The sequence below is a fragment of the Daphnia magna genome, linkage group LG6, assembly GCF_020631705.1.
Source record: "Daphnia magna isolate NIES linkage group LG6, ASM2063170v1.1, whole genome shotgun sequence".
Lineage (NCBI taxonomy): Eukaryota > Metazoa > Arthropoda > Branchiopoda > Diplostraca > Daphniidae > Daphnia > Daphnia magna.
The window spans coordinates 1,935,457-1,963,419 of NC_059187.1; the positions used below are offsets into that span (position 1 = coordinate 1,935,457).

General features: G+C 40.0%; 4 protein-coding genes, 2 long non-coding RNA genes and 2 pseudogenes across 8 annotated transcripts; 4 read left to right on the forward strand and 4 right to left on the reverse strand.

The window, feature by feature from the left end:
• Positions 1–62: 62 nt before the first annotated feature.
• LOC116925443 (carbohydrate sulfotransferase 11) lies at positions 63–1,914 on the forward strand. 3 transcript variants are annotated; one of them, XM_032932155.2, is made up of 3 exons: positions 63–553; positions 631–884; positions 949–1,914. In XM_032932155.2, exons 1-3 carry the CDS (start codon positions 412–414, stop codon positions 1,594–1,596), a joined length of 1,044 nt encoding a protein of 347 aa, XP_032788046.2. In that variant the 5' UTR covers positions 63–411; the 3' UTR covers positions 1,597–1,914. The 3 variants fall into 3 exon arrangements, with proteins under 3 accessions (XP_032788046.2, XP_045031380.1, XP_032788047.2); XM_045175445.1 differs by having other exon boundaries at positions 63–436; positions 637–884; XM_032932156.2 differs by having other exon boundaries at positions 64–553; positions 637–884.
• A 75-nt stretch (positions 1,915–1,989) lies between these two features.
• On the reverse strand, positions 1,990–5,165 carry LOC116925430 (inosine-5'-monophosphate dehydrogenase 1b). Its single transcript, XM_032932139.2, has 11 exons — positions 4,868–5,165; positions 4,720–4,768; positions 4,556–4,657; positions 4,356–4,484; positions 4,144–4,293; positions 3,634–3,921; positions 3,466–3,556; positions 3,288–3,406; positions 3,090–3,210; positions 2,719–3,019; positions 1,990–2,623 (listed from the first exon to the last, which is right to left on the reverse strand). The coding sequence occupies exons 1-11, from the start codon at positions 4,963–4,965 to the stop codon at positions 2,518–2,520; spliced, it is 1,554 nt and encodes a 517-aa protein (XP_032788030.2). The 5' UTR covers positions 4,966–5,165; the 3' UTR covers positions 1,990–2,517.
• A 604-nt stretch (positions 5,166–5,769) lies between these two features.
• On the reverse strand, positions 5,770–6,760 carry LOC116925456 (C1q-related factor). The gene is made up of 3 exons (XM_032932170.2): positions 6,608–6,760; positions 6,175–6,507; positions 5,770–6,109 (listed from the first exon to the last, which is right to left on the reverse strand). Coding segments are annotated over exons 1-3 (534 nt in total). The 5' UTR covers positions 6,610–6,760; the 3' UTR covers positions 5,770–5,910.
• LOC123473886 lies at positions 6,756–7,341 on the forward strand. The gene is made up of 2 exons (XR_006648248.1): positions 6,756–6,864; positions 6,991–7,341. It is a non-coding gene; the product is annotated as an uncharacterized LOC123473886 (long non-coding RNA).
• LOC116925414 lies at positions 7,152–14,219 on the reverse strand. The gene is made up of 6 exons (XM_032932109.2): positions 13,571–14,219; positions 11,506–11,716; positions 9,550–9,748; positions 9,234–9,371; positions 8,707–8,976; positions 7,152–8,646 (listed from the first exon to the last, which is right to left on the reverse strand). The coding sequence occupies exons 1-6, from the start codon at positions 13,872–13,874 to the stop codon at positions 7,714–7,716; spliced, it is 2,055 nt and encodes a 684-aa protein (XP_032788000.2). The 5' UTR covers positions 13,875–14,219; the 3' UTR covers positions 7,152–7,713.
• A 2,959-nt stretch (positions 14,220–17,178) lies between these two features.
• LOC116925480 lies at positions 17,179–21,625 on the reverse strand. Its single transcript, XR_006648243.1, has 4 exons — positions 20,966–21,625; positions 20,682–20,777; positions 18,676–18,910; positions 17,179–18,525 (listed from the first exon to the last, which is right to left on the reverse strand). It is a non-coding gene; the product is annotated as an uncharacterized LOC116925480 (long non-coding RNA).
• A 1,410-nt stretch (positions 21,626–23,035) lies between these two features.
• Positions 23,036–25,657, forward strand: LOC116925448 (annotated as a pseudogene).
• Positions 25,650–27,722, forward strand: LOC116924408 (annotated as a pseudogene).
• Positions 27,723–27,963: the final 241 nt, after the last annotated feature.

The window sequence follows — 27,963 nt, forward strand, 5'->3', positions numbered from 1 at the left end:
AAACAGACGATTCTTGCTGTTGCCAATTCTAAAAAATAAAAATAGCCGCGTGTGACGTCACGCTTGTCTTTTGAAGTATAAACAATCATGGCCTCCGATCCATTCTTGTGTTGAATGGACCCCGATGTGCCTTCGTGGAATTGTAGTGCGCGCCTTACCCTTCTTGAAAAGTAAAATTTTGAGGAAAAAGAGTCAAGTTTGGGGGCTATTTTAGAATCTTTAATCTTTATAATGTTGCCATCTGGACTGCCATCGTTTTCCAACCAGAAAGTCGGGAGACGTTATAACCATTGAGTAGTGATCAGGAAATATTTTCTTTGAAGCTATTCTCCAAACAAGCATCAGGGTTTTTCATGAATTTAATAGACAAGGGTATCACTTATTATCTCCTATCAAAATTAGTTAGTCAAAATGCGAGTTGTACTACTTCGAAGAAGTAAGCAACTTGTGTTGGTGCTCTTGTCAGTGTTTGGTTTGTGGCTTGGTGTAATTGTTATGAATGGTAAACTTCCCAGCCATCATGTTAGCCTTGTATTTAATCAAAAAACTGATGGTAATTTTTTTTTTAGAGTTTTGTAACATCTAGTATTTTGGAAATTATGACTACACACATTTTTTCTGATTTTTTAGCTACAGATTCCTTTCCAGCAAATGCTGGTACTGAAAAGTATTTGCCTGAGAAGTCTATCACTACCTTAGAAACAGAGCAAACCCAAAGAAAAAAATTAGCAAAAGAAGTGTGCACACTTTCTCAAAAAAAACCAAATCTTGACTCAGTTATAAAGGACCGTGTGCTACTGGATCATATTATTGTTGATGAGGAACATAGACTTCTGTATTGCTATGTGCCAAAAGTTGCATGCACAAATTGGAAAAGACTGCTGGTAAGTCAAATTTTTGAAAAGTAGATCTCCAATTTTTAGATGATATTGAATGTTTTTTGGTCAGATGGTGTTGATGGGCAAAGCAAACACGACCAATCCTCTAGCCATCGTAGCAGATGACTCCCATCGTTTGAATGTCTTCCGCCGCCTAGACAATTATACTGGTGAAGAAATACGCTATCGCTTAGATCACTTTATGAAATTCATGTTTATCCGGCATCCATTTGAGAGGCTCGTTTCCGCCTTTCGAAACAAGTTTGGACAAAATAGTTCTAGTGCTGACTACTTTCGGTCGCGATATGGACGTCAAATCATCAAACAATATCGCACCAATGCTTCGGAAGAATCTCTTTCACGAGGCCATGACGTTACTTTTCGTGAGTTCGTCCAATACATAATCGATCCTCGCACAGTGGCGCGTGCTAATTTCAACGAACATTGGCGACCAATGGTAGACCTTTGTTTACCGTGCACAATTCAGTACAATGTGATTGGCAAATATGAATCTCTCATGGACGATGCATGGCTGGTGTTGGAAAAAGCAAATCTCAATCAAAAAGTTAGCTTTCCCCGATCCGATCGACCGTCAAGCACAAACTCTCTGGTCGAAGAGTATACCAAACATCTTACGCGGGAAGAACTGCTGCATCTCTATCACATTTACGAGATGGATTTCAGGCTATTCGACTATCATTCTCCAGGGTTTGATTAATGCTCATGGCATTTAATCAGTTACTAAAACGCATTACTTGCATTTAAGTGGACTTACATTTTTGTGTGATATGTTATAGTGCTTACATTGTCTTTAAGGGGCTTTGCAACCGGTGTTGAACGTTAGGTTATAATGAACCGATGTTAATGGAAAATGGTCTCAATTACTTACCTGCGTACTATCGGATTTTGTACTCAAACTTTACTGAAATTCTGGACCTTACCAAAAAAATTGCCCATTTCATGTGCTCCTAAGAGTTATGCTTTTTGCATTTTTTCCTATTAGTTTAGCCAGTTAAATACATCATTGAATCTTTAATAAGTTGTAGACATTACTCAAAACAAGAAATCTCACGTAAAAATCAATGAATAACCACTTTGCTTTGACAACATATTCCACTATAAATCTATATTTCTTTCCACAGAAATATAAAGATAAACAAAGATATTCAGTCTCGTTTCATTGTTCTCAATGCACGGGAATCTGAAAAGTGGTCAACAGGACATGCTGAGAAACTAACACAGTTATACACTTCTGATAGAACGACCAAATTTGAAACTTCTCATTTCAAAAAATAACCATTTAGAATTAATTAAGGAAAAGGGTTGATTTTCTAGAGGAAAACCAAAATTATGTTTGTCACAGTGTTAGGGAATGTGCCGATAACAAGTCGGACAAGAGGTGAACAGGTGTACCTACACAAGTGCACCGAAATGGTCAGTCGAAAGAGCTATGGGTCAAATTTGAATTGGATTTTCGTTAATTGAGATTGGAAGTGAAACCCATGGCTTTGGAATAGAATATTTCCCATCTTCAATTTGGCCGAGCTCCAATTCAAGTTTAAATTGTGGCTCCAGAATTAGTTAATATCAGCTGAGCATTGTGGATTAAAGCTGTTGACTGGATTCCGTATCTTCTTGTTTAAAATAGGCGTTTCTCGTACGAATAGAGGCCGTGAACACCTCCTTCCATTTGAGCCGAAGGAGTACGGCGTTCGAACTTCAGTTCTCCTGAGTACATCATGGCCCTGTAACAAAACGCTCAAAATTTAAGAAACCGACTAACAGTAAGACAATGAAATTTAAGCGCAGAAAAAAATGATCAATGCATCATGTTTTGTACCTTAAATGAGATAGAGATCGAGCACCAATATCCTGACAACCATGACGAATGCCTGTCTGAAGATAAGGTAGAAATCGCAAAGCAGATCCACGATCTTGAATGGCACCGCTGACACCTTGCGCCACTTTGATTTTGTCAGATTCACGATGGAAGTAACGGCTGGATGCCGCACCTTTGGCGTCCTTCTTCTCCATAGCTTCAAGGCTACCCATTCCTCGGTACTTTTTCAGTCTAACACCATCAGAGAAAAAGTATTCGCCAGGAGATTCAGTCGTTCCGGCCAACATTGACCCCATCATTACTGGTTAAACAAGTAAGACAAATGTCATTTTGTTGATTTTCCTCTGCACAACTCCTTTTAATTTGCATACCCGTAGAGGCGCCCAACGAAAGTGCCTTGATTATGTGACCAACAGATTGAATGCCTCCGTCAGCGATGACTGGAACTCCGAAGCGGCGAGCATATTCAGCTACTTTGTACACGGCAGTGCCCTAAGTAGTTTAAAACCCGTTTAGTGAACGTCTCTTAGGTTAGAAATCTCAAAAGAAAAATGAATGCGACTAGTTACTTGCGAGCGTCCGACAGCCATCACTTCCTGCGTGATGCAAATCGATCCGCTGCCCATACCAACTCGTAAACCATCCACACCAGCATCGATCAAATTCTTGGCCTGAGCAGCTGTTACAACTGTAATTCAAAACAGCATATCAACATTTCTGTAAAGCTAGTAAATTTATTCAAATTACCATTGCCACCAACTACTTGAAGATCGGGATAGTGTTGCTTAATATATTGAATCATGTCGATTTGGAAAACCGAATTGCCTTGAGATGAGTCCTACATTAAAAATGTAACAATATTCTGATATAGTTTTTTTTTTTCTTTGACGCACTTCCATTTTAGCGAGCTGTTACCAGGACAACGACGTCAACACCCGCTTGGACTAAGAGCTGCAGTCTTTGTTTGTCAGCTTCACGAGTGCCAATTGCAGCACCAACGAGTAGTTGTCTTCCTGGATCCATTGATGCAAACGGGTACTCTCGCGACTTTTTCAAGTCAGTTCGAGCAATGAGACTCACTAGCTCACCGCATTCGTTGACAATGGGTAGTTTGCCTTTCTTGGATTTTTCCAATATAGCGTTAGCCTCTTGCAAAGTGACACCGGACGGGGCGGTTACCAAATCATCTGCTTTGGTCATTACCTGAACAGCAAATTCAAGAGTACTCGTATAAGCTTACAAACTCTACAGAAGACTACAGGTCGAGGGAAAAAGCGGCGTCTTTCGGGCTACCTGACCGAGCTTCCACGAACGCTCCTTAGTAAGGGCAGCAGTTTTAAATGAACGCAAACTTATTTCAAATTATGCCTTTTAACTGTAAACAAATAGAAGGATGCACTGCAGGTTAATCAAAGAAAGGCTTACATGTTCAAGTGGAATATCTGTTGATTTTTCCAAGAAATCAATGTCTCTTGAAGTGACTATGCCAACTAGTTTGCCTCCCATGCGCCCATTTTCTGTGATAGGGATGCCACAAAAGCCTTTTTTTCTCTTGATTTCCAAGACATCTCCAACCTATATGGGATACTTAACATAATCATTCCACCTCGAAAAATGTTTCACAACAGGTTACTTACAGTGTGCTGAGTTGTCAATACAACAGGATCTCTGATGAATCCATGTCTGTACTTTTTCACCTTGGAAACCTCAGTGGCCTGATAATCCGGGCTACAGTTGTGGTGAATAATTCCTATGCCTCCACACAACTACAAGAACAAAAAGTAAATTATGTATTTTATGAATATTTAGACATAAAAATATAAATGCTGAATTTTACTGCAACAGAAATGGCCATTTCAGATTCAGTGACAGTGTCCATAGGGGAGGCAACGAGAGGAGCCTTCAGAGTGATCTTCTTTGTCAGGGCAGAAGTCAAGTCCTAGAGAATTATGAACAATAATAAACACAGCAGATTTCATGACTAATAAGGATGATTCTTACCACTTCTTCAGCTGCAAAATCAATGAATCCAGGAAGAATGATGAAGTCACTGAAAAAATTGTAAAAAAGTGACATATAGAGACATGAGACACATGAGACACATGAGGAAAACATGTGTTGCCAATGAGTTTTATCAATCAGCTCTTACTTGTATGTAAGTCCATCTCCAACGTTGAACAAAGACGAACCAACGAGTCCGTCCTCTGGAACGTAAGTCGTTCCACCAGTGATCAAAAAGTCAGCCATAATTAATTTAGAGTGGATAACAGGTACTTAAAAAAACCAAAACAAAAATGGTAGGCTTCAAGAGAAGCACAGCTGTCGGAAAATGGATTAACGATAATACTCAAACGGCGATCTCTTTTAGAGACACAGACACCACGCTGTTAATTAGATTTCGATGGTCTTTTCACGTGCGTCCGTGAACTATCAGTGAGAACGTGTCCTGTGCGTGTATTCCGATTTTCGAGTCTTCGGTACCCCTTTTTTATATGCATATTTCGTAATGCCAACAGATTTCGCTAGGTGGCGCTATCATAGCTGTCATTGTTGGCGGCTGCTTCGAACAAAGACATTGAAAAACTAGTTATGGTCAAGACTGAGTTTTCATTGGAATCCCTTTGACACATTCACAGTAAAAAAAAAAACAGCATTTCAAGTGCTATCCAAATTATTTAAAATATTTAGAGCCTCTGATTTATTTGGGAAACGAACCGTGAGTATGGGAAGGTTTCTTCTTACACACAGGATACGTTCGTGTCATACGGATATATAATTACCAAAGTAATCGAATTCCCATATCTACGATTTCTCATGAGACAAGCCAAATGACGTTGGGCTGTTGCTTTAGCCTCGCCACTGAACTGCCGTCAATGCTTGGATTAACTTCCAATATCAGATATAACTTTCTTTCAGTTCTAAGAAACATGTAGGGTACAATTGCAAAGAAAGTTGTGGTTTGCATTTTCTTTATTCTTTTAGTATATTGACAGAGATACAGTTGTGGTTTGCATTTTTCTTTATTCTTTTAGTATATTGACAGAGATACAGTTGTGGTTTGCATTTGTCTTTATTCTTTTAGTATATTGACAGAGATACAGGATACAGATTACCTCCATAGAATATTTTGTTTAGGCATTGAAGTAGAAAAGGTTAACTTAAACTGGAAGGTATGACGAAACACAGTTTAATTTAATAGAGTCGGAAACCTGAGAAAGTTGTGTAGCCACGTCCTACTTTTGAAGTTTCATAAATTTCTCCTTCCTTCATGTTAACAAAAACGCGATCGTTCTTTTCTAGATTCAAGATCACCGTATTGGATGCAGATTGGTAGCCAACTCGTTCGCCCCAAACAGTGGCGACCTCATCACTGTTTTTCATTAAAGCAGCTCTAATTGGATTCAAAAAGGAAACATCATTAGACAAAGTTGGTCAAAGAAATTTGCTAACACTCACTTGAAGTGAGAGCCCGAGTCGGATACAGCTGTAAACGTGAAGAAATACGAGCCAGGGTAGAAGCAGACGAATTCACTGCTTTTGGCATTCCAGCCAAACCCGACATCGCTCAAGGTGGTGTCGAAAAAGATCTTGGAGTTGGATTTTCGGCTCTTATCGGAGGCACGAACGGCGCTAAAAATGACAGGTTCAATGGACCGAGCAACTAGTGGGGTACCAGCGAACCCCGGTGGAGCCACGACAGGCGAGACTTGGCCGGATGACGAGGGATCAACCGAGATTGCATTGCTGGCCGGAAGGGCCATGGCCCAAATGAGTAACAGCAATGGAAACCTGAACGAGTTCAAACATAGAATTGATCTGACATTGATACATTTGGTAATAATCAGCGATTAGCTGTCTAGACTATACAAGAAAAAAACAGCCATTTTACATGATTTTCTATCGTGGCTTCCAGCGATGTAAGGTTTGTAGTGTCAGACTCTGTACCTGTCGATCGTCTGCAAAGTACTCCTTATATACCTGGCATACTCCTCACGAGACAGGGGAAATTCTTTCGCAATTGAAATAACAAAATGATTCATGATAGCGCACATCAGCAGGTCAAAGCGTAATGAATCATCAAACGAGTTGTGACTGAGCTCCACGGATGAGGTCACCTTCACATGGGTCAGTATTAAAATGAAGCAAGTACGTGATACTGTTCCATGATCGATTTTTAACATAATTGAAAGCTGAGAGAACACGATTGCGAAAGAGAACTCCCCTTGTCAAGATCCGGTTGATTAGTTAATTATAATTTTTTTTCTTTTCCAGTTGAATCGTCAAAAGAATCTTATTTCGTAGATTATTCTCTACTTTCTCCATCTTCCGTGCAACACGCGTACCGGTAATCAATAATTCATAGCAGACTGATCACGCGCCATCTAGCGAGGACAAAAGGAAAATAAATTCGGTAAAAATCCAACGAGAGGAGCTTCATCGTAATCCGTTTTATTGGCTGTTCTCGAGACGTTTCCATGTAACACCCATTGAAATTGTGTTGTGATTTTTGTTTCTTTTTGTACAAAGACGACGAACACATCGAGCCGGACCAGCTTCGACGTGTTTGCCATAGCCCTAAAAGAGTGAAACAATAAAAAAAAAATGAAAGTAAAAGAAATGGAACCCATAACCGCATCCGCACACAACACACAAAATCAGCAAAATGTTTGGGAAATTTGGAGAAGACACACCCGGTCACCTTGATTGGAATACATTGTTAACCCAAAACCTTTTTTTCTTTTTAAGTAAGCCAATATAATAGGACGTAAAGTTACAGCTTCCCTGTTTCTGTTTGGTTTTGTGATTGACTCGTTTCAGTTGCCTGTCAAAACGAATTCAATCTCAGACAAGAAAAAAAAAAAAAATAATAATAAGGCACTCGAACAAATAACTCCAACAAGATAATAATCAGAAAATAGGGTTAGAAGTGGGGGGTAGTATTCAATAAGTTGAATAAGTTAAAGGCTGAGCTGAGACTGGACCGATTTGCGATGTTTAACTAGTGGCGTAAGCATTATTGGCGTAGGTGCTTGAGAAAAATCGTCGGTCGCTTTCAATCGTCGTCTCGGCCATTTTAGTTTGACGTCTCTTTTGCCAGATGAAAGCCCAGGCACCGATCAGGACAGCCTGGGCCACCAGGAACAAAGCACCGGCCATCAGGAGTCCTAGCAAGTTAAGACACGGTGGAACATTGGAGTGATGTTGCGAGACGTTGTCCGTGTTGTGGAGGACAGCCACTTCGGATTCGGTCGAGGCTGTTTTGGTCTTGGCCGGCGAGGCATCAGCAACCGCCTGGAACTTGTCGGCAATGCGGATGGACTGGACGACAAGCAAATTGTGCGGGTCGTGGCTAGCAGCGTCGCTACGCCTCCTCCTCCTCTTGCCCATGGATTCGATTTTGCGATGATAGCCCAAATAGTCCTGGACATCACACTGGACTGGCTCGCAAGTGGGCAAGCACGGAGTCACTATCGCTTTGAACTGGACCACGTCCGAGTTGGGGAATTTGAAAGCGTCGAATGGAGCGCGAAGAACTTTGGAGGTGCCGTTAAGAACGTTGATGGGTCCCATGATCTCCTGGTCAGTTGGGCATCCGTTGGAATCAATCAACAAAATTTCGCTATTGTCGATTCCATCGGTCGCGATCAATTCGCGCACAAAAATCGAATACGGGCTGTTTGGTTCCTGAATCTCGAAGAAGAGGCTGAGGGGATCCCCCACTTGGGCCGTTTGGATGTCTCCACCCTGACGAGCGGCGATTTTCATGACAACTGTCGGTCCTGGAACGACAGTCGACTCTTCGGCGATGGTCGGCACACGACTGGCCACCGACAAATCGAGCCCACTGGTCAGAGTGTAATTCTGCAGTTGATAAGAGCAGCGAAGAGCCAAACCGACATCTTGACTTGTCACTATTTGGTCGTGATGCTATCAGAAATTCAAAGTCGATTAGATTTTCGTTTTAAGCGTTTCTAAACACTCAATTACCTGGATGACGACTTCAGTGAAAAATTTGCCCAGACCTTCCTGTTTGACATCGCAGCCAAGATCTTGGTAGCCGAGTCTGAGCTCGAATTCGAGACCTCTAGTGACATCTGTGACGCACGAGTTGGGCCTCTCTTTGGCGTACAATTTGCCGCTGAAAATGCGGTTCGTTTTGACGCGGACAATCATGTCGGATGAGCGGCAATCGATGGTCACATTATAACAAGACGTCAGTTCATGCGTGGTCGCCTCGGGAATCTCCAAATAAGGATCCTGTGTCACCCAAACAACAAAGCCACAAAAACCGCAAACAAAAATAAATATTATAACGATGTTTAATAAGAAAATTGGTGATTGGAACGAACAACGATCGGCATTCTGGTTTTTATCTCAAACCGCAAAATGCTTTCACGTTCCAGTGCATCGTCCATCGAATCCAAATGGGCGCATCGTCATGTCTTTCTGTTGTTGTTCTACAATTCGCGCTGCCCCATTGAACATCGATTCACGTCACTTAATTGAGTCATCACCTGAATTTGACTGAGGGAGCTGGCCGAGTGATGGCTGAGTCGACACACTTTATCGCCAGTGTCTCCGAAATCGAACGAGTGGCAACGGAAGTTGGCATTTAGGCAAAGATTTTTACAGGCTTCCTCGGTCTCGACATCCTGCGTTCGTTAATGAAAAGATGAAAACAAAATGGCCGATTACATGATGTTATTGTTTGATCCCCTAGCGAGAGGTTGTTGATCTTTTTGAACTGTACTTGTATATCCATAAAAAGCGTGCGATAAATATCGGTGTTTTTAGTTTGTTTTTTTTTTGTGCAGTTATTCGTGATGTTACCTGGAACACGGCGTCAACCGTTTTCAGAATGCGTCCCTCGGTCCGTTGGAAATCGCACATTTTGACGGGGTCATCGACGCAGTTGGTCTCGAAATAGTCCACGTCTGGCGTGTTCGTGTAAGCGGATCGAGCTGTCACAGAGAACCGATCCATGTCGCTAAGTGAGCATTCACCGGTGGTGGCGCTGAAGCTAGCCGATCTGTTTTTTTGTTTTTTTGTTGTGTGTGTGTAAAATACAAAGCAAACCAAACATGAAATTATCATTTCTTTTCCTTCTAACAATTGCGAAATTGAACGTTACGACACCGTTCATCAAATGAAATCAAATTATCTTCAACTTTTCAAGGCTGTTGTATACAAAAGGGGAACACGCACGCAGGCCGCAATAGAAATGCCGTGTCGCCCACCACCCCCCATAAAACATTAAAAGAGATTTCTTGTTTTGTTTATGTGTGCCCTTTCAGATTAAATTCTGACAGCCGACTCGTGATCAAAGAAGTCGGAAACATCCGAGGACACTTTTGCTTTTGTTCCCACAGTCATTGAATACACTATTTTATCTGCCCCCCTCCCTTTTCCAGCTCCGTTTGAGACATTGTGACAAATGCAAGTAAACACACAGAACGGAAATCATAAAACAAAAACAAAAACAGGTTCCCAATCTTTTCTACATTTCTCGTGTGCCCCCCCTATTCCATGTCTGGAAAATAAGAATTTAAAGAAATAACTAACACGATGGAGAATCAACCGTGAAATGATGATATGTTTTTTTTTACGAGGTACTCGGCGTTTTAACATCATCTTTTTCGAGATGATTACGTTGTTATCTTTAAAAAGAATAAAGAAATCCTCAATCTGTCGGCATTTCCTTCTTTCCGAATAGGGAAACGAATTCGAAATTGATCGCCACAACGTCTAGACTTTCACATTTCAATGTTGTTTTCCTATTTTTTTTAAACTAAAAAGAACAAAATGAACTTCCGATATTCTACGCAATTATTTCATTCGTTTCCCAGGTACTCGTTTGGCAATCGCTTAGGTAGAGCGAACAGGCAAAACGGGGCCAGAGAGAAGAACGCTGGGAATGTTCATGGAAACGAACCAACTATCAAATATGGCCGAATTCGATTGTCCAAGATATGGACTTTAGTGGAGCCTCTGTTGCTGCGGTCGGCCGCATATCCACGTTCAAACAATTGACAAACGTTTTCTAAAAATGTTTGTACAGCAATTTCAATCAGTTTTTCCTCGTTCCTATTTTGTTTTTCTAGCCAAACAGCCGACGGATCCGAAATAATAAAAGGACGAGGAAGTGGCCACTTTGAACGGACGCTGAAGCGAAGAATTTGCATACTGGACACCTTGTTATGCAGATTAAATAGCACTGTTCCAAAATCGGCCTACCTACACCAGATTCAATGAATGTTGGCGAGTACTTCCTTCCTCCTACGATGCGACGTGTTCAAAAGAATCTTTCGTTTCGAACGTTCGTTCACCTGAACATTTTTTAAATATTTTTGTTCCTTGGGAAAAAAAGAAAACTCGCTCATTATGATTACGTGTCAATCTCCTGCCTTTTTTTCTTCTTGTTTCACTTCCATTCGCGTTAATTTCAAAACTTTGCGAGGCTCGAACACTTTGAAAGCTTTTTCAAAGAAAATGTTAATTTTTTGTTGTTTCAGGTGTCCCGTCTGTTGTTTTTGTTAAAAACCCCGAAAAATCCATTAGACGGGGCGAAACGATGGGCCGTGTGAAAAAGAAAAATTCATTTTTGCCATAGGGACGATGGAACGAAATGCTACCGGTCAAATACGTTTCGGCGTGATGCATTTTCAGTGTCGTGTTCTCGTTCGTAATTGGAGACAAAGACATTAAGCAAGAAGATGATAACCGTCCAGTTTGAGAACATCAAAAATAATAACCAAATAAAACAAAATCAAGGGAAATTAGTCATACCGGCATTGGAATGTTTGCTCGTTGAGGCAGAGTTCCATACAGGCGCGGCGGGTGGCCGCTTGTTTCTTTTGGCGGACGAAGGTCGACATTTCGAAGGACGGAACCATCTCGTAAGCCCAGGACCTCTGGGCGCACAGTTCGCTGGCATTGGCCAAACAGATCCTTTGAGCGTAAATTGTGTAAACAGGAAACTGCGACTTTGTCAGCGCCTCTGCAATTTTTGGAAACCAAACAAATCAAAATCAAATCTCCTCTGAGTGTATCTGAAATTTCAACGGCAATGTCAATCAATTTAGGACATGATGTTCCACTCGGAGAAATTGGCAGTTCTTACGGTAAATCGAGTGTCTGTTTTGATGATTTTTAAAAACTCTTTTCCTAGATTTTCTTTTTGTTGGGCGAGTCGGTAAACTTGTGCGTCATCCGCACACATAAAAATTCCCCTTAAACACGAAAGGGAGTGTTGGTAACTCGGAGCTGCTGAGGATGTCGTCACACACACCCACAAAAGGGGCGAATCCTTGTTGAACAATGGCAAACAGGGGAAAAGAAAAACGAACGAAAGAAGAAAGAATGAAAAAAAAAAAAAAGGGGGAAACCGTTACGATCTCCTTGTTTGTCCAAGTGCCCTTAAGATGGTAAGGTCGAAAATTCGTCAAGTCATTTAAGGAAGTTGGTTTGTTTTTTCTTCTTCTCCGAGCACTGGTCATGACGCAGCCCAAAATAAAAGATCGTTTCACGCAGACAGGCACAAAAACTCGAGCAAGACAAACGGTTGCGCTTCGATTCAACGTTTGTGAATAATTAGCGAAATGACTTGGCTAATTGAGCCCCCCAAACTGCGAAACGGTAGCCAGTTAAAATCGTGTTCTCTGCATTTATTCATTACTGAATTATTAAATTCTACGCAAAATTGCATTGTGATAAGTGCAACACATTCACACAAAAAGACAACATCCAAAAACGCCTACGGAATTGAATTAAAACCAAATATATAAGATATGCATTTCTTTGCGTAATCATCTAGAGGGAAGGTGAGTGACCATCTTGAATATCTTTCAAGAGACCCAATAAATAATTCTCGGCAGGCATTACAGCAAAAGTCATTGGCCCATGTCTAGGGCGCTACTCAAAGTGTCTTCAACAGCATCTTTCCATGCACACGTAATCCAAACATTTCCCCCCTCCTTTTTGGTTTACGACAGAAATTCCCAAAGGCGAAAACAGCCGCATGTTTACACCGAAAAAAATAAAATAAAATAAAATAAAAATAAAAAAATAAAAATAATTCACGATCCCGTCTCATGCGATAGAGCGCAGTAACCCAACCTTAGCGAAGCCGCGTCAGCAGCCGACCTTCAGGCAAATGTTCTGTGATGGCTTTTTTTTTTCTTTTTGGTTCGACGTGCCTTTTAATGCATTCGGAGATGTATACGAATGACGTGAAGAAGAGAAAGAAGGAAGACACACCTAAAGGGTCAGGGATGTGTGTCGTCATGCCGAGAATATACGGCGATGGGCGGTGCATCTGGTTCGGGACCCACAGGCAACGAGTTTATATCCCGTTCACTCTTATCTTCCAGAGAAAAAAAGGAAAAACCTGTCGAACTTGAACTTGAACTTGAAAAAATTACGATTCGGCTATACGATTCTTTGATTCTAATCGCAGCCGATTTGGTGCAATTTAAAATCTCGTTCTCAATGAAAACAAAATCGTTAGTATTTGATTGCGAATTATCGTAGAAAAAATAAATAATAAGATTTAAAAAGAAAGGAGGGGGGGAGCTAGCTGGCAATCTCCGTGTCACTGTGCTATCTGTAAAAGAGCAAGAAAGATAGGGTCGCGCTCTGCTGGATTCCTGGATCATTGGACTACACCCTGCCACTAATAATAATAAAAGGAATGAACCCTGACACCACCCACCTACCAAGTCACGGATGGACAGTTTGTTTTCTTCTTCTTCTTCTTTTGAATACCTTTTCCTTGCTATTAGTAAACCCAGTGGATGATTGCCGTTTGAAGGTAACAACAACAACAACAAAAAATAACTAAGGAATGGCTTACCGGGAGTGTCGAACGCGTTGGTGCGGAAAAGGACGCACAGTCCCGTCTCGAAATTAAGAGCTGAGCAGCTGCTATTGAGACGGCAAGTTTCGATACAGTCTGCCAGCTGGAGCGTGTCCGGCCGCGTGTCAAGGATCTCCTCCGGCGCTGTGAAAACGTAGCCCGTCCTCAGTTCAAAGGTCGTGTCTTGGCTGGTGCATTCGATCGTCTCGGCCGATTGAGAATCGGCTGAATTGATGCCCATCAACAGGACGCTCAACACCACAATCAGTGCGCTGCTGGACCTACTACCGGACAGTGCCATCCTTGGGGGGTGAAACAAATGGCCGACACTCGTACCGCAGAAATGCAAATGATTGAATTGGAGGAGAAGCAAAAGTGGGGAGAGCAGATCTGTCGACGTGGGTGAGATGTTCGTGACTGAAGTCGTTGCACCAAAGGCACTTGCCTTTTATAATGCATGCAACAACGGGCTCCGGCCGTCTAGGCAAGCCGGACGAACAGCTCCTCTTCTGCACCTCCCACCTTTCTTCTTTTTCCTCCTCCCTCCTCTTTACTCGTTACACTCGCGTCTCTCGCTCAACACACCCCTAAGGGGTAAGGAGGCAAGAAGACTGCGAATGGGAAAAAAACAAAAACCAGGTATGTTGCCCGGCTCATCGGTCCTTTTTCCGTCTGCTGTTCTTCTTCTTCTTTTTTTTTTTCTGTTAAAGGTACTTCTTTTATTATGATGAAGATTGTTTGATTTACAAACGCGTAGCGGACACTATTCTCACCTGCCTCAGAAAAAGGTAATTCCTTTTTTCTTTTTTTGTGTGCGCGAGAGTCAACGAACGGTTAAGAACATCTTACGCTTTTTTTTTTTGTTCGGTTTGTTTCGATGGCAGTTAAATTTAGATATTTCCTAAAAGAAAGAAGAAAATTGGATTAACGACTTCTTAATTTTCATCGCATTTTTCAGGTACAAATTGAAGAAAGAAAGAAAGAAAAAGGAGCAGGTGATACAGTTGATTGGACGGGAAAGGTGTCGTCCGTTACGGATCACTTCCGTCCACCTTTCCGCTTTGAAAAAAGAAGGAAAAAAGTGACAGTATTTGGGTGGAATGTTGAACTTTCCATTTTTCTTTATGCCTCCTTTTAACGTCAAGGACGCCGCCTCGTGTGTCTGCACCATCCGCTGACACGGAGACAAGTCGATTCCGGCGGAAACTGAACAAGACTGAACTGAACAATTTTCGTTGATTGAAATTCTCCTTCTTTTATCTTTCTCAAAAAGTTCGTTGTCACCGCAATCACACAGCGGTTGAGTGGGGGAATTCAAAATTCAAAACATTTTTTCACGACGGTAAGAAATGCTGGAATTTTTCTTCGTGATCAAAAATTCTTCTTTTTTTTTTTGAATGTCAGAAAAACGAATTGCGGTGGTGGTGACATGTTGGCGTGTCTACCAAAACGCGAGACACGCCTTAAAATAAAATAAATGAATATAAAAGAAGCTGCCGGGCGTTAATTGACAAACAAGGTGAAGGTGTCACGTTCGTAGTCTATCATTACATCACCAAGACGGGGGGGAAATAAAAAGCAAGTAAATGTCATAAAATGACAGCTCAAATTTGAAAACGTTAAATTATTATCGAAAATGAAGTCTAATCAAACATCCAAAAAGAAAAAGAACATTTTTTAAATTTTTAGATATTGGACTTCTGGAGTCTGTGTTAGTAGGCAATTCACGTCAAATTAATTGAAATGTGTTCTCAAGTTGGCCTTGTCCATTTGACGTGACGTCGGAACAGGTTCGATGACATTCCAGCAGCATTTTTGATTTTTTAAAAAACTAATTCGTGTAACGATATGCACAAACTCGCGTGGCATTAGACTATTGACCCCAACACGCAAAGTTTTACCAATTGCCACCGCTACATGTGTGACAAACGAACGACGCGAACAATCGGCCAGGTAAACAAAGGCGCCATTCATTTGAACCTTCTATTTGAATGAGAAGAGGGGAGAAACGCGAATGGTGCGAGATAAATGCGAGTAGTGTGAAAATGAATCAAATATTATTTTTTTTTTTACTACCCCCTCGATCGTTGATAAGAGCGTGCCATCAACTGCTATGTCACGATAAACGGGAAAAAAACAAAAGAAAGAGGATAAAAAAACAACGGCAGTTTCACGGGTCATCGATCCCCCCCATAAAATCTGTTCAATCTTTTTTTTTTTCTTTTCTTTTTGAATGAGGAAAAGAAGCGAATAGTCCAAACATTTTGCGTTTTTTTCTTTAAAGGTATCGGAGCAATTAAAAAGAAAAAAAAAAAGAAAAGAAAGAAAAATGTAAACGTGAAAATCGAACATCGTCGTGGAAATTTGTTTCCCCAGTTCAAAAATTCCAAACGGGACTTTTTACACGATCGTTTTATGGGGACGGTAATTTCTCCATTTGCTGCCGGGGTTCATCGCCATTGAAATCATCACTCACGTTTTCATTCCAGCAGTTCACAATCGTGAATTTAGCAAGAAAAAAAAACAATAACAAAAAAGACGGAACCAGAAACAAATGAAGAGATCCGAAAAAGAAGTTAATTCGTAGGTGCCTGTGAATGAAATAGAAAAAAAAAGGCCAACAGGTGAGAGATGAGAGGCAATCAACGGCGCAATGGTGAAATGAAATAAAGGTCATCCACCTTTCTGCGTCTCTCCCGAGTCTTTTAAACTCTCTTACACCTGTCGTTCTTTTCTTTCGTGTTTTCTTGTTTGGTCATTTTTGCCCGTCTGAACCCACCCCCCATAGAAAAAAAAAATAAAATAAAACTTTCTCCGGAAATGGGAAATTGACCGTGCCTTTTTTTTCTTTCTGTTTACGAGAAAAATGTGAAGGGGGGGCTCCAGCAAAGGTCGGTCACACTGGTCTGATGAAAAGGAAAAGAAATAAACACAAAAATTATAGGCTACTTTCCTTTTTCTCCCCCCCCCCCCTTACTCGACATTTGCCCGTCCGGTTTTTTTAAATGTCCATGTTCATCTTTCTCATCACGTCTTGGATGATGAACTTCTTCCTCTTTAACAACAACAACAACAAAAATTTTTTTTTTTACCCCTACCAGTTTCGTTTTCATTTGATTAGAAATTATGGGCGTCTTTATGGTGGATATGGCCAGGTAACACACAAAGAAGCCGTTCGTCATCCTACATGGCGACGTCAATACTGGGAGGGGGAGAGAGCAATAGAAAAAGAAAATAAGGGAAAGGTGCGCCAACCCCCACAGACACACGCACCCAATTTTCGTCAAGACCTTGAACTTGCCAAACGGAAAGAGAAGGCAAAGCATAAAAGAACAAACATATTCCTGAAACCCACATGACTGTAGCTTTTTAATATGCGCGGATGTGCCGCCGCCACCGCCACCGCCGCCGTTATTTAGAAAGGAAAAGGTATACCATCGACAGGTAGTGTAAAATAGAAAAAGAAAATAAATAATAATAATTCTTACTTACACCAAGGCGGATCGAATTCGTCCAGGCGACTCGACATCACGGAGCTCACATCAATTGTAGCTACCCCTATATGCGTACGGTATTGGTAAATAGGTATTCTGGGTCCCTGTTGTTATTGTTGCGAATATCATTAGCATAAAGATTAGTAGTACTTGTAAATGCACACAAGGGCGAAGAGAAAGATGGAGTGCAAGTAGAAAAAAACAACATCAACAAAACAGAAAGACAACCCGCAGCGATACGAGGAAGAGAAAACAAACGGCTGGAATAGACAAACAGATTCCAATAATAATAAATAATTGGTTTGTTTTGTTTTTCTTTTGCCTCCCTATCTAAACAATAAGTTATAAATATCAACGTGTGTGTGTGAGTGTGTGTGTGGAAATGTATGGGAAAATAATTTCCGGCGGATGACATTTAATTTTTGTTTCGCTTTATGACACGTTTCGTTTCGCTCAATTTAAATCTCCCTTTAATTCCCGCCCTTTGTTATTCGTTTCCCTCCTCTCCCGTTCTCCTTTTTCTTCCCTCTCTCAACGTTTTCCCATCACCTTCGATCGACGTTCGTGCTGCTCTACGTTTACAATTGGATAATGACTAAATATATTTTCATAACACAAACGCAACGTTAGTGGAAGAGGGCCTTTAACAAGATCGTGAGCTCGTGACGATGGGCTGTTATTGTTACGTTAACACAAGCAAAAAGGCCAACGTTGGCATTAACTATTCTCGTATTTAAAATAAGAAAAAAGAACTCGCAATCGTGCGGGATCAGCCTTGCCGATTCATTCGACGTGAATCTACACATTAGACGCGTCTAACGTGACTGAAATGTATACACTTGTACAGCATTAGCGAGGGCATGAATCGGAGAACACGGCAATTGATAGGAAACAGTTATACGCGGAGAAGAACGCCAACAATGACGAGTGCCATTAATCGATGAAAAGAAAAGGGCAATTCGTGAGAAATATTTCCGGTATTTTTCAGGGGCAATGTTTCCCCCACCTGAAATGAAGTTCCCAAGCGAAACCTGACGCAGCCAAAAAGAATGAAGAGATCAAAACGGGACATGAAGATGAACCTCTTGTTGGACACAGTCCAGTCCCTGGACTTCTTATAAAAAAAAAAAAAAAAAAGAAAATCTTTTCTCCATGAAGAATGGAGGGTGCCACGTAATGTTGTACCCTCACGAGCTGCTATTTTGTAAAAGAAAAATAAAGCAGCGGTCATTCACTCTTTGTCCCAGCTTGCAGCACGTCACAACTCGTCGCGACAGGTAATGAAATAGAAATCAGATAAAAAAAAAAAAATTTGAAAGACGCTGACGCCTTTTAATGATTTTCTGCCTGAATAGGTCACTGTCATTGTCCTTCGAACACCCCCTCACTGACTAGTACATACCCAAATATAAAATGTAGCCACAAATATTTCCATGGCCGAAATTCACCTTAGTTCACCTAGTAGGTATTAACGGTATAATCAGGTTCGCAGCAAGCGGGATAAACAGGCTCGCGATAACATCACGAAAAGAAGGGGCAAAAAAAAAACAAAAGAATGGACGAGCTGTTACCACTGAAATAGTTTAGTTTAGTTTTTTTTTTTTTTACCTTGTTAACTTCTTTTGGCTGTTTCAGTTTCGGGATTTACTACGTGACGTTGATACACTGCACGTACCGTTTATCGGCGGGACTCGGTCGACCGTGAAGCTCGTTTGACGAGGTGTCCGTGACGAACGAATTGTGTTCAGCATCACTTTTTTTTTCCTCCCGCCCCCCACCCCCTTTTTCTATCTTCAATTTTCGGCTTGTTGTTCCATCCGCAATCGGTCCGTTATATTCGCCGCTAGTGTACAAACAAGAAGAATGGTCATTTTAAAAGCCCGAAATTACCACGTTTTTTTTTTTCATCTTACACGCGCAGAGATTAAAACGAAAAGTAGCTGTATATATGCAACTATGCAAATCACGTCCACACGACTCTCCCGAAAGGCTTTCATGAAGAGGATGTCGTCGTGAGATTATTCTTTTACCACTTAAAACATCTTTTTAGGTCCCATCATTTTCAAAAGAACAAACTTCGAATGCATTTCTTTTAATTGAAGGGGACAAGAGAAGGCAGCTTCTCAGCTGTCGCTTTTTGGATGCTAGTAGGCGCAGAAAAAAAAACGAGGAATTTATTTGACACGGTAGCGGAGCCTCGAAAAATAAAAATGCTGTCATTTGGTATTGTTGTTGGTCTCCTCCACCACCTTTTCGTCCCGTTTGAACGACGGCCGTGAATTTTTTTGTAAAGAGCAATTAACATCAGCCAGTGTGTCTGCACGCCGCTAGATGACACGCCATAAATCTCGGTCTCAAAGTATACATTTCGTTTTTTTTAAAATTTAAACAAAAAGTAACCGGTTCTAATGGAAGTTTTAAGTTTCTTAATCGCATTTTTATGTAAAACTGAAGGAAGCATAAAAATATTCACGCGCCTATAACGTATAACGAACCTGAACTGCACGAGAATCTTCCAAAGAATTAACGGACTTATTTTATTTTCCAAAAAGTTCTTAAATTTAAGAGGTTTTGTTTTCCGGAGCCGCAAATGCTCTACACTGCCGGAAACGACAAAGCGGATTTAAGACACGGGTCGCATACGAAAAGGAAATAAGACTTTCTCTACACTCCCCCCTCTCCCCCTCTCTCATCAAAATCTTATCGATTTGTTTTCATCGTCAAGGTCCATTGAACTACCGGTTAGGAAAGGCGGCGGTGTATAATAATTCCAGATGGCCCGGCCATTTACGACTCGATTCCGTAAGTTTGATGGAAAAAGCCTAGTTTCCCACTACAAGAGAATAGTGATTAAATGGCCATTAATTGTGCAGTTAGGTGATTAAAAAAGGAAGTGAAAGAAAGCAAACACCTCCTCCCCGTCACTACGGACAGCGGGATCAGATTTTCTCAGCTGTGGACGGTCCCGTTGCACACGCCCATCGAGTGAAACTTTTCGACAATAAGGAAAGGACGAAGGGTGATGCAGATCCTCGGGCGTCTGATGTGATTGGTGCCACCTGTCGCATACTTTCCCGCGGAGGAAATTTTCAACGAGACATGTGTTGTTTCCCGCGGTTAGAGCGACTGCTATTCGATTGCAATCTAAATGTGATCAGTACAATAGAGTTTATCTGGAGATGACTAGCCAAACTTCTTTAAAACTTGACGCCTTTGAATCTGATTTCACAGTCAGATCGCTGTGACCTTTACCTTAGGCGGTTCATCACGTCGGTTTATAAGAAAATTGAATGAAAGTACTCCGCTTTGAAAGAGAACGAGATTTGTCAATGAAAACGCTTGGCTGATTAGTTCGGGACGGTGGAAACTATTCATGGCGAAGGTAAATGGTTAAAATCTATTTTTCATTTTGCTTCATTGAATTTGCTTTTGTAAATTGTCGGTGCATCGATAGCACGGAAAAGACAAAATCTCTGCGGGAAATACGCCAATCAATCGATTTACTTCAAGAAACAAAAACAATCGAGAAGCTGTAGGTTAATGACTTGATGAGGTTTTGACTAATATTACAACCAATTTCGATAGTGAATGGGAAAATGTGAAACATTTCTTACCTGTATCACATGCAACAGTCTTCAATTCTTTTCCCAGCTTACAATTGTCTATCATTGGAGAAGTCGTTGTGCGCCAGGTGAATCTGGCAGCAGAATCTGTAACCAGGAAATCACATTAAGTACTACATGTTTACTTAGGCATTGCCTTATTAACATGTATAGAAAAGTTCTTTAAAAAATCTTAAGCAAGTGCTATGAAGAAATTCGAATCTTGGGAGGATCGCCATGAAGCTTCCAAGCCAATCCTTCACATCTACACACAATACAAAAGTTTTACAAATTACCTCAGGCTGGTTAACTGGGAATGGGATGCGACAAAGACCAGCAGAAAAAGACTGAGACAACAGCCTTCAACTATTACATACAGTATGTTCCAAAAAAATCCGACCACCCTTTTCAAATAAAAATGCCCCCTATTGTCAAATAGCACAATTGCATCGAGTTTTAGGCCAAATTGAAGCACATGGTAAAATGTGGAAAAACCATGTAAGAAATTGCCATGGAAACGAGACAACCATTAGTTAGCTCGCATCCTTACATCAGTGTGTGCTGTGAATACTTGCCGTTAGGCATAGCCAAGAATTTTACAAAGTTTTATCATTTTTCTATTCTACTGGTCTACGCGAGACAGACTAAAGGAATGGAAGTTTCGTTTCTATGGCAACCAAACATTAGTTGTAGGCGGATTTGCTTAACCAACAAAAACAAAAGAATACTTTAATTATATCATTATTAAATTATAATAATATAATATAAATCACAATTTATTAAAAAATAACAATTAGAATTACTAATATATATTAAATATATTAATTATAATAGTGACTTATTAAGTACTCTTTTAATGAAAACGTTTCAAAACAAAAGAATGCATAATAATTTACTATTGTAATAAATAAATCTAATATTCATAAAAAGAAGTTATATATTATTTTATTTCAGTTAAAAAATTTTTATAAATAGTAATTTAAATTATATTATTATAATTTAATAATGATATAATAAAAATATTCTTTTTTTTTTGGTGGTTGAGCAAATCCACCTAAAATAAATGTCTGGTTGTCATAGAAAAGAGATTTCCATTCCTTTAGTCTGTCTCCGTAGACCAGTAGAGTAAAAAATATTACAAACATTTTTTTTTTTTTTTTTTATTTTTTTAAAAAAAAAATTTTTTTTAAGGTTGGGATTTAATTATTGTTTTTTTTTTTTCATGGCAATTTCTTACATGGATTTTCCACATTTTACCATGTGCTTAAATTTGGCCTTAAACTCGATGCACCCCAATTTTTTTTTTATATTTTTTTTTTAAAGGGTTTTATTTTTTTACATACTGTACATGATTCCCAGTAATCACAAAACCATGAATGCAAATGGAATTTGGAACAGCTCAAAAACCCTTAATGATAAAACAGATATGAGGTGCATGTTTCCAGAAACCAAATAATTATGAACTAAATGATACCTAAAAGTTAGAAGTTGGCAACATAATTTCTCCATAATATTAGACACTGAATCGGAAGCACCACCATGTTCGCCACCATTCTGTAGAACTAAAGCTCAATTGGCGCCAAAACAAACATAAAAAGAGGACTGGCTGGCTTACCCGTGACCTTGTCTCCTGATAGGTCAATTAGGATCACGCGACTAGCGCCACATTTTGTTGTTGTTGGGCGGGAAGCTAACTTAGTCTCACTTTCAAGTGATTCTAAACTATTTGAACAAATTCTAACTATTAATATTGTATTAATAAATAAATGTATATAATACATGTATAGAAATATATTTTATACATGTATATATTAATATGTAAATGTAAAAGCAGCCGGCACTGCTCTATGCGTCATGGCCCATCGATTTGGCTCCATTTTTTCAATCACTTGCTACGTCAAACCTGGTCAAACGGACGACGATCCAACGTCTTTCATCATTTGCTTCTTAGCAAAAAAACTGACTGTAATACTCTATAATACTCTAGAAATCCCCTATCTATTTCATTATTTGTTACTATGGTTGTCAACGTAAAGAGACAAACACAAACTTTTGAAAAATAATGACAGTTCCGACAAATTAACGATGCACTTTGCACAATGGAAGCCATGGCAACGATGGTTGGGAAACGGCGTTTATTTAACCGATTGCTTGGATTCTTTCGAATGGATTTACTGTTATCAATATTACAACTCTTGTAAAAAATAATCCCTCAACCAACAACTTTTTATTAGTTTATGGCTTTGATCAGCTGAGGACTTCTCTTTTCTTCCACTATGTAACCTAGTGATAAAACTTTGAAGGCAAGTAATTGTTACTTTTACTCAAAGAAAACTTGAACTATTAACTAAATTTTTGACAGGCAGCTCACTTAAGAACAAAGTGATGGATATCTTTTTGGTTTAAAATGGATACAGGACAACAAATTCTTCGTAATAATTTGTCCTGAAAATAAGCTATGGTACATCCACAGAATGGCACCAATGGCATAGTGGATTAAGCTTCAAAGATGGGTGAGTTAAAATTGCAATGTGTTTTGTTTCTTTTTAAAAGTTATTCCTTACCCATACTGTCATTCATGTAGCTATAACAGTTGCATGCAGATGGTAGAAGAAGAATTATGGGTATTGCCTGGGTCATAGCTGCATGATTAGCTGTCTGCCCTGTGGGACTAGAGATCACTATGTGTTATCTTAGGTTTATGCAGAAGACTAATGAACAACCCAGAGAAGAAGGTCGTCAGAAAGTCCTTCATCTCTGTTACAACCCAGGACTTATAATATTCTCTACCTAGTTAGTGGATTCAAACTTTTTATTGTAGCACATGGTAATAATTGAACGAGTATTCAGCGTGTCTATTATGTGTCGAATTCTAGTGTAGGTGCCATGTGTGTAGTTTTATTATTTGGTGTGTATGGTAGTGCATACGTGCAATTTTAGCTAGGCCTTTATAGTGAGGCAACGAGAGATATCCAGCGTAGTGTCGTTCGTGGAGTCGTCCCACGCAGTCCTTGGTGTAGGAATGCCATGCGATAAAGATGATGAATAGATGTCAATAATCCGTTCCGATGAACCTGAAGACGCATCATTTAGGGAAAACACGAGGGTTGGTCAAGGAGGTCAGCGATAGGAGAAGAGTATTTTTCCACTGTTCGAGTAATTTTACAGCTGGAAATATAACAGTCTCTCTCACCCTGGCGTGTAAAAGTCTGTTAAATGTTTAGCATACATGCAACACAAATTCAGCGAGAATGTAACTTTTTGTGCACTAACTTCCGCTGCTGGTTGTGTAAAAAGGGCTATTAATTTCCCATCTTCAAGTGTAGTTTATACCTGTCCGATTGTAGAGTGTGCAACATCGTGAAGGTCAATGAATACTATCACAGTTCACGGACCGGTTCAGCAAGTTTTTTTTTTTTTTTCCTGATACGTTTGGTTTCCAGTAAAAACGTATCTATGATGTTATATTTTCATATTCCCGTTACTGGAACAAGGATCAAGTCCTCCTGGCTTACTGAGACTAAACCTCCAGCAATTTAGTAATGCACTCTTTATCTTTACAAACGATTACGCTTACCTGAGCGAAGCCAAAACAGAACAAAGGATAATGTGACTCTTACAATTGGACAATCGGTTTGTTGAAAACACGGGCAGCCATTTTCACGCAAAATGATTTAAATTATAGCTAACCACTGTCAGCCATATACAAAAATAGACAAAGAAATGTATTCCGTCCAACCATTTCCACAAAGTCTATGTCCGTTTAAGGTCTCGGTCAGATTACTAACATGTTGCCAAACCGGAATTTCAACTATAGATTCCCACCAACCGGTTCTGTCGCTACGTAATCATAACCAGAATGCATATTTATCACTTGCCCGTCTTTTCCGACAAAGCTAGTACTTTTTTTTGTGCATCAACCTTGAAATTCATTGAATTCAGTCTTCTTGCTTAGTTGATATTGTGCTGCGGTGGTAAGCAAGCTGCTTTTCTAGGAGCTGGAGGTTAATTCTGTTTAGATTAGTAAACAATTTCGGGTGTTAAATTAAACTTGTAAAATTAATAGGTGAACTAACAATTATTACCCGATAATTATGTATATCACATCTGTGACAGAAAATATTCTTTTCGTTTTGTCAATAACATCTTTTGTCGAAGCATACAATATTCTCATCCTGACGCCAATCACGTGTCACGTCCCCTAGCCACACCAATGTATTCGATTCATTGGTTACAGAGTTGATAGAACGCGGACATTTCGTCACGTATTGGAATGGACTGCAACAGGGTAAGTCAAGTTCCACAGACGAAAATCAAACGATGATCCATCCCAGGTTACGTTCGCTCATCTCCCCCAATCTTGCTCGAATAAATAGCCAACACGACATTGATTTCAATGATCGAGACCGTCCCTTCCGACTGCTTTTTCGAATACCAGACACAGTAGCCAAGTATTGCAAAATCGTCTACAAAGATCCTGTCTTTCATCAGCTGATGAATTCAGAAGGGCGTTACGATCTGATTATCGTCGATGGATTTGCCAATGATTGTACTTTATTGTTGGCCGAAGTCCTTGACGTCCCTTTCATCTATTAGAACTGTTTCCCTCCTTCGCCATGGATCTTGTATGCAATCGGCTCGCCATTGGCTTCAGAACAATTCCCCAATCCTTCTGGCATTCGAGATAGGATGAATTTTTGGCAGCGGGCATTTAACACCGTGACAACTGTATTTGCCGTCTACTTTCATCGGCGCCTGTTTTGCCAGTCAATGAAGACGTCGCAGCTAAAACGATGGACATCAACAATTTTACATCTATAGTAGATATCGAGAACCGTTACTTGAGCCTGTTGTTGATCAATACTCATTTTAGCATCAATTACCGATTGCCAACATCACCGGTCATTGAAGTGGGTGGGTTGCACCTGAACAGGAGACATCAAGAACTTTAAGAGGTTTATTAATAATTATTGAACAAAGTCACCTCAATTGTCCCAAATTCAGGAATTACTTTCATTTTTGGATGACTGTGGTGACGCAGGATTTATTGTTGTTAGTTTCGGTTCCATGTTGAGAGGTGACGACGTTCCCGATAATTTCTGTCGACATTTGCATGATTGTCGCAGCGCGTTATCTGAAAATGGGAAGATAAAATAAAATTGGAACATCAACATCAACCAATCCCTTCCAACGTTAAAACAATGCCATGGTTACCACAACAAGAACTTTTGGCTCATCCAAGAGTTCGGCTGGTCATCTCACACGGTGACCTCTTAAGTAAACAAGAGGCCGTCTATCACGGTGTTCCAGCTATCTTTTTGCCCATTTCTTCCGACCAGCCGATCAACGCTCAAAAAAGGAAAAGGCTACACTATTCGTATAAATTGGGATGAGTTGACCGAGGAGGGTTTCTTCAACGACATTCAACTCATTTTGAACACCTAAAGGTTTGGAATGCGTGCATAATTTCGATTGTTTCTCCAGCTTACATGTCTCCATGTATACCTAGGTATAACCAAAGGGTTAAAGAAGTTTCTGCACTAATGCGTGACCAGATAGTCAATCCAATGGATCGAGCTATTTACTGAATAGAATACGTTGTACGTCATCAAGGTGGGGCACCTCATTTGCGAGGCGCTTCTCGCGACTTTTTTCTTCCTCAACGAGCACTTGTTGACGTCTTCTTGCTTTTATTGGTTATCTCTCTATTTATGGCTTACGTGACCTTTCGTTTGTGCCATATCTGCATTTTTACCTTCATTCGGAAAAGATTGGTTACTGATGTAAGGAAAAAACGAAATTAAGCCTGTTTGTTACCTGATTTGATCCCGTATTTAGAATCAGCTGTTTTGTCCACAAGCCAGTATGCCTAAATTTTCAGCAATTTCCTGATGTGCACCACACTTTTTGTTTCGTTTTCTTCTTCATGGTGGTCTGTCAGCATCTCCGATTCGTGCACCGCATTTAACTATAAAGCAATACAATAAAATTAGAGATTATCAAGGAAAATAATCAGCAGAGACAAACAATAAAAAATGCTAGCAAATAATTGTTCCATTACCTGTTGTCCCATTTTAGTACTGAGGTGGTCACAGTAGATAAAGTTTGTCATAACTATGTAAGTAAGCTTGTCACAACTATTACAAAGTTGGGTCATACAAACCCAACAACTTTTCCATTTCAGTATTTACCTTGAAATGGAGGGAAAACGTATGGCATTTGATTACATTCACCTCTGACCAACAACAATGTGCTTGTGTACTCGCCGACTTGCAGTACATTGTCAGTGGAGCAGTTCCCCGGATCAGTGACTTAACCTCATTAACCATGGTTTTCATCATTCAGCACGCCAGAAACGTAGAACTCACAAATCTTCGAGCTTGACAGAGGAATGCACCTTATATAATTACGACTAGAAGATCCGGCAATCCGCTGTAATGTTATATAACAACAATAACTTCAAAATTAACTACACCGTTAATTCATCAGGCATATTATAGTTGGAAGATTCCTGAAAAAAGAAAGAAATTCCGAAAGTTAGAAGGAAAGCTGGTTGTTAACAAATAGCAGCAGCCGGAAGGAATTCGGTGAACTAGTTCCATAAATTCTCACTAGCAAGAAAAGTTACCTTTAAGAACTCAATAATAACAGAAGGCAGCTGAAATTCATTGAATGAACGTGATTATGCAGAACATCGTGCCGTATGGTTGGATCACCAAGTAAATTGCCCTTCGCACGAGCAAACATTTCGATACAGCTTGGGCTAACATCTAAAAGGTGAAACAAGAGAAACGTTGCTTGATTTGGTTATAGTTGTTTTCAACTCATTGCTGGATTGTAACACCATGAAATTGCGATTTGATTATTGTATGGGCGAGTTGAAAAACTGGTTCAATTTCACAAAACAAGCCCTCGAGCGAGTACTGGTATCCATAACCCAAGCGTCGATATTCCTCAACATAAAATTGTACATTCGATCGTAATTGACTTTGATGGTCACATTATCTAGCAGTATCACCAAATCTCTCAAAATTAAATGAATTTCATTTGTCATACAGATTTCAAAGGTCTCAATCTCCTGTCTAACGACAAGAGCAGTTTCACATATCTTTAGTACAATATGTGCTCGATGTTCACAACACACTTTCGCGATATTGAAGAACTAAATCCAGGCGTGATGTAAACCCATGCGCCACTTTCCTTTCTTTTTTTTTCTAACTCAAAAACTGACTTTCTCTTGTCTATTTTTCGCCAAAGATTAGGACGATAATTTAAATTGAAACCAAACCTGTTT

Excerpts from the sequence above, each read along its gene's own strand:
- LOC116925443 (XM_032932155.2), top strand. The coding sequence starts at position 412 with ATGCGAGTTGTACTACTTCGAAGAAGTAAGCAACTTGTGTTGGTGCTC. Across the intron at positions 554-630 it reads ATTTAATCAAAAAACTGATG|CTACAGATTCCTTTCCAGCA; the intron begins GTAATTTTTTTT and ends CTGATTTTTTAG. Across the intron at positions 885-948 it reads CAAATTGGAAAAGACTGCTG|ATGGTGTTGATGGGCAAAGC; the intron begins GTAAGTCAAATT and ends TTTTTTGGTCAG.
- LOC116925430 (XM_032932139.2), bottom strand. The coding sequence starts at position 4,965 with ATGGCTGACTTTTTGATCACTGGTGGAACGACTTACGTTCCAGAGGAC. Across the intron at positions 3,407-3,465 it reads TCAAGTAGTTGGTGGCAATG|TTGTAACAGCTGCTCAGGCC; the intron begins GTAATTTGAATA and ends TTTGAATTACAG. Across the intron at positions 2,624-2,718 it reads CGATCTCTATCTCATTTAAG|GGCCATGATGTACTCAGGAG; the intron begins GTACAAAACATG and ends GTTTTGTTACAG.
- LOC116925456 (XM_032932170.2), bottom strand. Across the intron at positions 6,110-6,174 it reads GACTCGGGCTCTCACTTCAA|AGCTGCTTTAATGAAAAACA; the intron begins GTGAGTGTTAGC and ends GAATCCAATTAG.
- LOC116925414 (XM_032932109.2), bottom strand. The coding sequence starts at position 13,874 with ATGGCACTGTCCGGTAGTAGGTCCAGCAGCGCACTGATTGTGGTGTTG. Across the intron at positions 9,749-11,505 it reads GAGCAAACATTCCAATGCCG|ATCGGCTAGCTTCAGCGCCA; the intron begins GTATGACTAATT and ends ACAAAAAAACAG. Across the intron at positions 8,647-8,706 it reads TCACTGAAGTCGTCATCCAG|CATCACGACCAAATAGTGAC; the intron begins GTAATTGAGTGT and ends AATTTCTGATAG.